This window comes from Barbus barbus (genome assembly GCF_936440315.1).
Source record: "Barbus barbus genome assembly, chromosome: 1".
Taxonomy (NCBI): Eukaryota; Metazoa; Chordata; class Actinopteri; order Cypriniformes; family Cyprinidae; genus Barbus; species Barbus barbus.
The window spans coordinates 31,068,134-31,079,150 of NC_136729.1; the positions used below are offsets into that span (position 1 = coordinate 31,068,134).

Sequence of the window (11,017 nt, forward strand, 5' to 3'; positions counted from 1 at the left end):
CAACCTCATAGCAACGTGTTACAAAACACTCAGAAGACCTTTGCAACCGCATAGCAAGACACTGGAAATCACACACAAAACCCTAAAATCATAGCAGCAATCTCTGCATGGGAAAGCACGTAAACATCTTTTTTTGTTGTTGTTTTGTTCTGACATCTGACCTGTTGCAGTTAGCAGATTAATGATCCCCAGTTTTACAGTATAAAAAGTGGGAGAATATTGATCACAGCAAGTTAGCAACCACTCATATGACATAGCAACACCTTGGTATAACTGCCCACAGCACCCTATTGTCACACCATTCACATTTTTTACAGGCATGTATTATTTCTGGAAAGTTAGGAGGAAGTTATTGAGTTTATAGAGGAAGTCAAAGCATTTGATCTACATACAATGAGCACAATTATGACATACATGTAAATACAATGACAGGCCATTGAACTTAAAAAAAAATAAGAATAAAGTACTATCTCCTAACTAAGCCAGTTTGACAAACTGCTCTATAATGACAGAGAACGAGAGCAGGACAGAGAGATAATGAGAGCACTATTGCTGGTATTACCTGTGGAGGGGGAGGAGCATGGGAAGGCTGTGGCGTGTGTCAGCATTGTGGAGAGCGGAAAGAGAGAGTCACTTTCAAGAGACGATATGAGTAGTGCGCCATTAATCCTGCTCCTGTAGATACAGGAACAACAACACCTGTTGGACTCCGACATCTGTGTTACACAGGTTAAGATTTTACATTAGACACGTTTGGGGATGGTACTTTCTGAAATATATTCAACATGGTAACCAGGAAGGACGGCACACAGAAGCGAGCTTTCAACTCTAAGGTAAATATAGCTTTCTGTCTGACCAGCAGGTTTGTCTAGTTAAGCTACAGACTTGACAATAAAATGTGCCAAATTTTACACTGGTATTTCCATCCTGTCTGGAAAGGAAAGCAGTTTTAACAAGGGAAAAGTAGTTCAAACTCTGTTTGGATTATGCCCTTGATTTTAATCTGTAGCAAGGAAATTAATACAATTGCAAGAATTAGTAGAAAATAGTTTTTAGAAACCTGTCAACTTTGTTGCTATATGGAAGAAGTCTGCTAAAATAAAAAATAAATAACTAATTGAGGTTAGCAGGTTTTGCAAAACCTGCTTTTATTCATGAAAAGAAAAATGCCTGAAGGGAATTAGTCATAATGGTTTAGTCATAATTCTACTGTGTATTATCCATGGATAATGTAGATCATGTATTTTGCTTGATGGTTGGTCCGATATAAGCAGTGCTTCTCTACAGCGACCAGGTCCTTTGACTCATTCTGCATAATGCCTGAGTAAATTATTATTAAATTATTGGTGAGTTTTTGTGTTTGTGAGTTATGCTCAACGAGGATCCATTTGGCAATTGGGCTGTATTTCTTGATATTTTTAATAGCAAGTTTTTCTTAACATTCTGATCAACTGTTCCATGAAAATGTAAGATCAAAGACTGGACCATTAGAAGACCTTTTTATGAACTTTTTGAATAGTTGAAGTTTAATTTCATAAATAAATAAATAGAATAGAACAGAAATAAATAATGTGCAAAGTTTGGAATCCAGAATAAAAACAATAATTTCTCTTTTTTGAAGGTTCTACTGGCATGTATATTTACAATATGCTCATGTGCCCAACAACAAATAGTTTACCTTGATGTTTTGAAGATTATTATTAACACAGTGATCAATTGAATTGAATTTAATATACATGAGTATATTATTCTCCATAATCTTTCTCCTAAATCATTTAAGGAAATATCTGATTAGGGAAATTTCCATTTAGATTCTTCTGCGTTTCATTCACCTGATGAAATGATGTCACCGTATTTGGATATGCAAAACAATCTACACTCGGACTACTGCTGTTCACAAACTATGTCAGTAAGGGCAAATGCTAGATTTCATATAACTGACCACCTGCAGGTGAGAATGGTGAATTTTAATCGATGCAGTTTAAATTAAACACGTTTGAAAAGCATTAGTGATGAAATCACATAGAAGACATAGAAAGAACAGTCTATGATTTATGTTCCTGCAGCTCAAGGCTATGAATCATGTCGTGGAGATTTAGTGGAGAGGTTGTCTTGCTCTGAGGATGGGTTGAAAGAGAGGACCACTCCCAACATACATTTTGTGGTTATTCTTTGTGGAAATTCCATTAAATTAGAGATTCCCAACCAGGGATATACATAATCCAATGGGGATTTAGAAAGATTTTTTTACTTTGTTAAACACATTGAAACATATTCACAATATCGCATTTAATTTAAGAAGTGATAGATCTATAATGTACAGTAGCAACCTTTATTTTCAGTGAGATACTGTTATAGTTTTTGTTAATATTTTGACCTTTATTTTCCGCTTTCATGTTAAATTTAGATTTATTTTTATTAGTTTTATTGTTTGTAACCTTAATTAAGATTATATTAATACAGTTAAACTAAATGAAAATGAGAAGTTAACACTTATTTCAAGTAATAAAAATTTTGAATGGTTTTAGTTAACCCTCTCACTTGAACTTCTTACGAGTATTTAAATTGTTACTTTCCTGTTCCTTTTTCATAAAATTCAACTGGAATTCTTTAGCAGGATAATCAAGGTTGATGCACCTGTAATGCTGCATACCAAAGGTGTCTGACTTTGTTTGGCGATACTATTTACCTGCAGTCGTCAATGAACTCACTCGAGAGGGAGAGAGTACACTCCTCCTTTTGCACACAATGGGGAAGGTTCATATGCTGTTCTACGTAAGCAGGCCAGTTTCACCCCTTTAACACAAGAAATCTAATGCCTGTGAGACACATCCCTGAGCCTGGTACTGGTTGGTTCACATAACAAATGGAATTCAGATGGTTTAAACATTTTTCTTGGTTCTCGTGGTTCACAGAGTGAGAATTCCATCAACATACAGTCTCTTATTTAGTGTAGGTGAACTCTCAGATGACATTTCAGGTCTCCTATAGGTCCTTCAGCTGTCAAACACATAGAGGTCTTATGACCACAATGCAACATCTGTCATCATCAGACGGAAGATAGAGAATGAAACCTGTATTTCTAGTTTGCCATATGTTTCTAGTAGCATGTGCCCTCCTGGGTACTGCTGTAAGCCCATGTTGACAGGGAAACGTGAGAAATAGGATGTTTTTCCCATATTTGCATTTCACACCTTCAAAAAATCATATTCAAACAACTGACAATTCCAACTTGAAAAATGAATTGAAATTGATGTTTCGAATATGATTTAAAGTGTAATTCCTGATGCCAGTTCATCACTAGTTTTCATTTTCATCACATAATGTGTTACTCTAGTTAGTCGAGTCAGTTAGAACCACTGAATCTTTGATGTTCCTGCTCATGGAGCTGGTTTAGGGTTAATGGTTTTAAATTTCAGAAATGGAATGTTTCAAACTAGGCTGATTTCATGGGTCTCCACACTTCATGGCAGATTTGTGTTTAAAAGACAATGGGTGAACAGAGACTGTACTCTGTAGTATCTACTGCAGGCCTGCAAATGGAGGTGGATGGTGTATGATTACAGTCACATCATCAGATCTGCTACAGACAGCTAGGAAGTTCACAAAGCTTGCAGAGTAAACACTTTTTTAATAGTTTTCAAATGTATAAATGTGGAAAGATATTATATTGTTTATATTTATTTGCTTTTTGTAAGTTTTTTATTTCTTTTATGTAGTGAAGAGGAAATATTTAGCTATTTAAATGGCATTGTGTGAGGAACTCACTATTGACATGTTAACAGAACATTTCACTTTACCTTTTTAGAATAGCTGAGTAAAATAAGATCAGTGGATAACATTACTTAAAGAGACTTCCAGGTTTTACTTTACCACATAAATTATACACGGTCATACAAAAAATGTGAATTCTGAAGGTACAATAAGGACTACTGTTACTACAAGGAAGCAAGTGTACATGCTTGATGAATCAAATGAACATTGTGTATAGCAGTTATAAAAGCGGAACTAAAAGCTACCATTGCATTAAAGCATTGCATTTACTGTAGCAATCGTACGCTAATTATAAGGCCGTATATGATAATATACCGATAATACAATGATAATAACTCAGTCATCATAACACCTGCTTACCCGAAAATGTAATGTTTAATGACACATAGGAGCAGTCATATAATTATGACAAAGATAACACAGTTAATTTGTGCTGTTTACAGCAGGTTCACACAAAACGTATATTGTGTTCCACTCCCTGTTCTGCTTTTTAATTGATTTACTATGTAAAGATGTACTAGATGCACCGTTGTGGTGTTTTCAAGAACGCATTTCGAGACCTTGACTTTTAGTAACACACAACCTGATCTAATGAGAAAATGTAGCTATTTTATGTGGTGGCAATTTCGTAAGAATTATTTCGGAAACAGAAAAGTTATGAAGAAAAATAAGTCTGAAGGCCCACACAAAACTCCACCCTAAACCTAATGTCAGTGGGGTGTAAGCAAATTATACAAAAGCATAGGAATGAGATCGAAAAAATGTACACAAAATAGTCACCAATTTGCCATTGTTATGAATTGTCAAGAGAGTTTGTTGGCTGTATAGCTAATGCTTTGCAGTGTGTCACATTTTAAAAACAAAAACACATAAAAACTAAAATGTACTTCTTTATATGCGAGGGGATAACGAAAGAGAGTCATTTCTGACATCATAGTTTACTAATATTTTACAGCATATGTGTGTAAGCTATCTTAAAAATAATCATTTAGTTTAAATCTGTCAAGGTCATTGAGCTGAAATAAGTCAATGATTTCATTTAACATAGGTGTGGCTTAATCAACCCAAAGACATGATTTCTTTGTTATAGTGAAGCATTATGAAATACAAGCCATGAAACCTGAGCCATGTTCTGTGCAGACACCAAAGACAGACAATTTAACGTTTAACCTAATCTCTTATGGTTATTGCCGTTTTGTCTAATTAAATGATCTGGTTTGACAGGCAGAAGTGTTGTGACTGTGAGTATAGTACACACATTCTTTGAGCATGTGAGCTCAGTTTCCAGGTTTGCAGGAATGTGAAGGTTGGTTAATGATTGCCTCAGGAGTCAATGTGCAGGTTGAGGACATGAGACACTCTCTAACTCACCTCACAGAGCATTTTTAAAAACAAACAGCCACTTTAAGAGTGTCTTAACCGTTATTTTGCCAGAATCAGCTTGAATATCAGCGCTTCCCTAAAATGTGCATATTAAAATCAATGATAACTTGCAAAAAAGGGCTGATTGCTGTTGTCAGAACATGCTCAAGGGCAGATATCATAAAAGCACCTTGATGACTTTTTTGATCGATGACTTCTCATTATTGTGTTGGTTGAAGGAGTTTATTGGCTTGCATTGCTGACATTTTTTGATGTTGTTGACGTTTTTCTGGTTTAGAAGTTGAGAACTGAATAAAATCCTCATGTTCCTCATTTTACCATGTATGCGTAGTTCTAGGGAAATGTGGTGTCAGGTTAAAAGTGATCAGCCTCTTTTGAACCATGTTCTTACAGTTACATGACATGAATATTCATCACAACACATCTATTTGATGTACTCTAGAAACATTATCTAACAGTAACAAAGTTTTTAACACATTATGGCGTTTGGTTTAACCCATGGCACACTTTGCCATTATCAGACTTGTAAAGCAGCATTCCTCATAATCGAATGCCAAAACATTTGGAGTGTGGTTTATTGTATGTCTCTTGTTATAGTTTCGGTTAGTTTAGTTAGTTTGATCTATTACTAAGTAAAAGTTACAATTTTCACATCTGAAGTACCTCAATCTGGAATGTTCCCAGTTTAAAGAGTGTAGTTCATCTTCAATTCTCAAATGAAGATATTTTTGTAGAGAAACTTGATAGATTTCTTTCCCTTCATGGAAAGTTCATGCAACCAAAACATTGATGTTTCAAAATGTTCATACAGACATTGCAAATATAATCCATGAACCAATGATGTTTGCAAGAAAGCAAGATTGTTCTTCTGTTTACCATATTTAATGTGCTGTATGTTTGTGCATTGATCAATATTTCCATGCGAATAAAAGCCTATATTAAATGTTCATCATATAAAGCAGTTGTGTATCTTGGATTAAAATCCATTTAAGACATTTTACATCCACACTGATTTCTCTATACATTTTGCAAGGCTTTTTAAATAATCTTCCTCTATCATAGAGGAGTATGATAATCGGTTCTCGGTAAGCATTTTAACAATCAATGCTTGACAATTCACAATTTTCTAAGTGCAGTTATTCTCTCTATTGTAAGTAATTGTTCTGTATTTTAATTGTTGTATCTGTTCAGCAGAGCACTGTCATGTAGAGACGCTCCTTACTGACTTTCTCACAGTCATGGAGCTGAAGGTGTGGGTGGATGGTATTCCACGTGTCGTCTGTGGCCTATCAGAACAGACATCTTGTCAGGATGTAGTCATTGCCCTTGCCCAGGCTATAGGTAAGTTATTAAGCCTTTCTCTCTCTGTTTTGCTCTTTGAACATCTAGTGCATTTGTATTTTAACGTTCGCTCTTAATGTGCTCTCCAGGGCAAACTGGTCGTTATGTTCTTATCCAGAAACTGCGGGATAAGGAACGGCAGCTTGTGGCCAATGAACGCCCATTGGAGTCCCTGGCTAAACTGGGCCAATTAGGCAATGAAGTGCAATTCATCCTAAGGCGCACCGGTCCCACAAGCAGCGAAGCCTCAGACCAAGGTCGAGCCCCGCAATTACCCAGACCTCTAGATCCAGAGCCCCTCAAACTCAAAGAGCCAAAAAAAGCTCTTACTTTCAATCTGGGGCCCTCCACATCACCCCGAAGTCGTGTAAAACAGGTTGAAAAACCACCCAGAGACTCCCAAGCACGAGGGGTGTCCCCATCTTTGCCCTCGTCTCTTGCCCAAGCTGGTCCATCCAAAGACACATTTTATCAGCAGATACTACGACAACAAGGGCAGCTACAGTCTCTGCAGGGACAGGTGGACTCTCTAGAGAAGGAGCTGAGTGTTTGGGTGCGAGCTCCTCCTCCAAACCTTTCCCCTGACCTCCTTGAGGAAATGGACCACCTACAGCAGCTTTTAAGGCAGAACGAGGCAGAGTTGGCCCAAGAATTGCACTGGGAAAATGAATTTCAGTCTGAGGTTCAAAGAGAAAAGGACATTCTACGGCAAAAAAATGAACTCCATTTAGCTCTAGACAAACACAGTCGAAGGTTGCATGACACAGACAACCAATCAGAGCAGCTAGAGCGAAATATCAAGCTGCTTTTTGAAACCAACAGAAACGGTGTGCTTCAAGCCAGACTCAGTGTTGAAGAATCTGTAGTTATAGCAAAAGAACAACTGGACAACCATCAGCATCACAGGGCTGAACTGCAGGCATCAATTGACGAGATAGAAAATGAGTTAAGGCTTGCAGAAGAACAACTGCAGGTCTGCATTTCTGTTTTTATTACTCAAAATGTTATGCACTTGTCATATCGTCATTGTTTCATTATAACGATTTATTTATTTTCTTGTATAAAACATTCAAAGGGGTCATATGATGCAATTTCAAGTTTTACTTTCTCTTTGGAGTGTTACAAGCTGTTCATGCATAGATAAGATCCCTAAAGTTGCAAAGACTAAAGTCTCAAACCCAAATAGATATTCTTTATAAAAGTTAAGACTTGTCCATGCCCTCCTAAAACGGCTCATTAAAACACGCCCCCACATGTCTACATCACTGTGTGGGAAGATTTGCATAACACCACCCAAATGCATAAGCAAAGAAAGAGGGTGTGATTTTTATTCTCGCTGTAGAATTGTTGCTGCCGCGGGCACCATGTCCTGGAGACGCTGTGTTTCGTTGTGAAAGCGAAACTACTTTGTTTGGGCTTCCAAAAGAGAACACAACTAGAAATCAGTGGTTAAGTTGTATTTACAACACTGTTCCAGAACAGTTCAACCCAAATATTAGAGTGTGTGCAGCGCATTTTACGGAGGACTGTTTCCTGAACCTGGGAGTAGCCTACAATACCAGCTGTGCACAAAGGCTGTTTCTATAAAGTGAGGCAATTCCAACTTTGCAAAGACAGTCTGGTGCTTCTTATGTTTTCATATTTAAAGAATTTGAGTTTTGAGCAGTGTAGAGTAGCGCTTGTTGTTTGTTGTTTTTTCCGATCACAAATGCAGACATGTATAAGACAGTATAAGTCATTACAATCAGTAATAATGTCCCCACTGGTTGCAACAAATGCCTCGTTTATAATGGGTTTTATTGTTTTGGTCTCGGTTGCGCCGCATCACGTCATCACAATATGGTAAGGGGCATAACATTTCCGTTACACACTTGAGGTATTCGGCCAATCACAACAAACTGGATAACTGGCCAATCAGAGCACATCTCACTTCTCAGAACGATGAGCTTTGTAAAAATCGACGCATTTCAGAAAGGCGGGGCATAGGGGAGCAACAATAATAATGTTTTTTTTAACCTTAAACCACATAAACACATTGCATTACACCAAACACACAAAATTGCTATTTTTAGCAAGGTCATATGACCCCTTTAGTGCATAATCAAACCTATGTATTCTCTTATATTATGAGACAATATTGCAGACAATATGGGCTCGCTGGGTGTGCAAGTACTAAAGTCTCCAAAAAGGACAAATAAGTTATACACTATGCCTACTAACCTAGTAAATAAAAACAGTACGCCAAAATAGTAGTATGTCCATATTAGGTCACATGACACATGCAACCGTAGGTCACATGACACGGCCAACACGGCAGATGTACGCCTAGATTTCATTCATTCTAAACACATTCATACTATATATCCACCTTATTTTGCAACATGGAAGTAAAGCCATTTTCTGACATTGTGTGAGACTTTAGATTCGTTAACCACTATATAGAAGAACTGTAGTACAAAGTGTGCAAAGTGTAGTAAACATAGCATTTTAATGGTATGTTTAATGGTAAGTCAATTTTTAATGGTAAGTTCTCAATCAAATCTAGTACCTACTGAGTATGCAATTTTAGATGCAATGCAAACAAATTCTATTCTGCTTTACTATTACATGGCTTGACTGGTCAATTTTGGTATTCCGTGGTCTGATATTTTGTAAAATTTGCCACCGTCATGGCAACTTTGTATATCAGTTTCATGATGCTTTCATGATTCACACTCGGACAACAGGCTCATACAGTCACAATTTGTACCATCTCGAGTCTGTGGTGAAAATTACCTCAGCGGACCTTTGTTGTGACTACTACTGTAACATTGTTACCGTGTTTGTCTTGTTGCTATGATGCAATGTAAATTTTTTATTTGCAGAAGCTTTGATTATTAACAGGAAGGATTATAACTCAATTTCAACTCAACATTTCACGTCCACGTATTTTGGATCACCCTGTCAGGGTTTAGTTTGCAGTAATGACTTGCTGACTGTACTGTATACCTTAAATAAAACATCTTTGTACTAGTTGTTGAATCACAACAATACATTAATTGCAGTCACACGAAAGCATGACTAACTGAACCTCAGGGCACCATACACACTATTGCTTTATTTGTTGTCTCACTCCCATCAGCAAGGGCAGTACTATATTCATTCATCCTACAGATTGTTGTCATTACCAACAATACTAGTCACACCTTTAAAGGTTGAAATAAAAATGAGTACGTTTATGGAAAACAAAACAAGACTGACCATAGTAGTGCAAAGGCAGCATCTTTAAGAAATAATTTGATGATTAAGCAGGAACCACAGTTGTTAATTATTACTGTTCATGGTAGGAAGGTACTGTATGAAAAATGACATTTAAGACACATCGCTTGAACATTTGATCTCATTGTAGAGGTTAAGTGTGAATGGGTGTTTCATTACAAGAAAAGAGAACCGTGTGATAAAGGAACATTGCCGTTTGAAAGTCGCTGCTTCAGCTTTTTCCTCCAACCCAACATTAAATCTCTCTTATGTTCCCCTGTAGGCTAAAAGCATAGAACTGGATGATCTGAATAAGGAGCTACGCCAGTGTAACCTGCAACAATTCATCCAGCAAACAGGAGTCACTCCAGCACAATCCAGTCAGCAAACCGAAGAGATCGATTGTGCTCTCCTCAAGCCTGATGGACAGAGTGATGAAGGTGTGTAAAACTACATACAGTTTTCACAAGCCACTAGTTAACAAGGTCTTTTCTACTATACGTGGGTGGTAACGTGAAAAAAAGATACTATCTAGTGGGTTCAGAGGGACACTGTTTATATCTAACCAAATAACTGAAGCTGGCAAAGCTTAACAGTAGGTTTTCTTTGTGTTTATAACAGATTTGAATTCCTCCATCTTGGAGTTTAACCCTCGTACCACTGCCAAGCAAATCTTGGGGAACCCTCGCAGCCTCCAGAACCCACTTGTCTCCAGCCTTCATCCAGAGGGTGTGTATGTGTGACACACAGCTTGCACACCGCTGCCCTCTGCTGGTCTAAATCTTCTGCTTGTCCACCTCTACTTCTTCCTGCTTCCCAGAATGCACAATAATTAACTTGCACACCTCCTGTCCACACTGGTGTCTCTTTGTCTTGTCAAATGCATTTACAGATTCTTTTTGAGGCAGAAAACAAAAACACTGTACTCATTTTGTTTTCTGTGGTTTCCTACAACAAGAAAGCTGCATCTTGCTGCATGTTAATAGTGACTGTCAAGCTACCAAAAAAAAAAAGAGACCGGCTTCCCATTTTGCTGAAACCTGCACTGCCTTGGGGTTCTTTCATGTAGGCTCACGTGAATCATGAGCTACCGGTGTGCTTTGCTCCATGGTTTCTGCCTGGTAGAAAGAAATTAAGTAATTATTAATTTACAAATCCTTCTATGGAACTGCCTCCAGTGGATGCTGTTCAGAGTAATCACGTGGGTGTACAGAAATGTTGCAACAGACTCAAGGTCAGGCTGTCTGACTGTAAATGGAGCATTTTAATGTTTGATTTTAAG

General features: G+C 37.5%; 1 protein-coding gene across 2 annotated transcripts; it reads left to right on the forward strand.

The window, feature by feature from the left end:
- Positions 1-627: 627 nt before the first annotated feature.
- Positions 628-10,737, forward strand: LOC306853196 (ras association domain-containing protein 7-like; the record flags this gene model as incomplete). 2 transcript variants are annotated; one of them, XM_079390423.1, is made up of 5 exons in its annotated part: positions 628-833; positions 6,352-6,498; positions 6,588-7,471; positions 10,019-10,175; positions 10,357-10,737. In XM_079390423.1, exons 2-5 carry the CDS (start codon positions 6,396-6,398, stop codon positions 10,476-10,478), a joined length of 1,266 nt encoding a protein of 421 aa, XP_079246549.1. In that variant the 5' UTR covers positions 628-833; positions 6,352-6,395. The 2 variants fall into 2 exon arrangements, with proteins under 2 accessions (XP_079246549.1, XP_079246550.1); XM_079390424.1 differs by having other exon boundaries at positions 736-833; positions 6,349-6,498; positions 10,357-10,478.
- Positions 10,738-11,017: the final 280 nt, after the last annotated feature.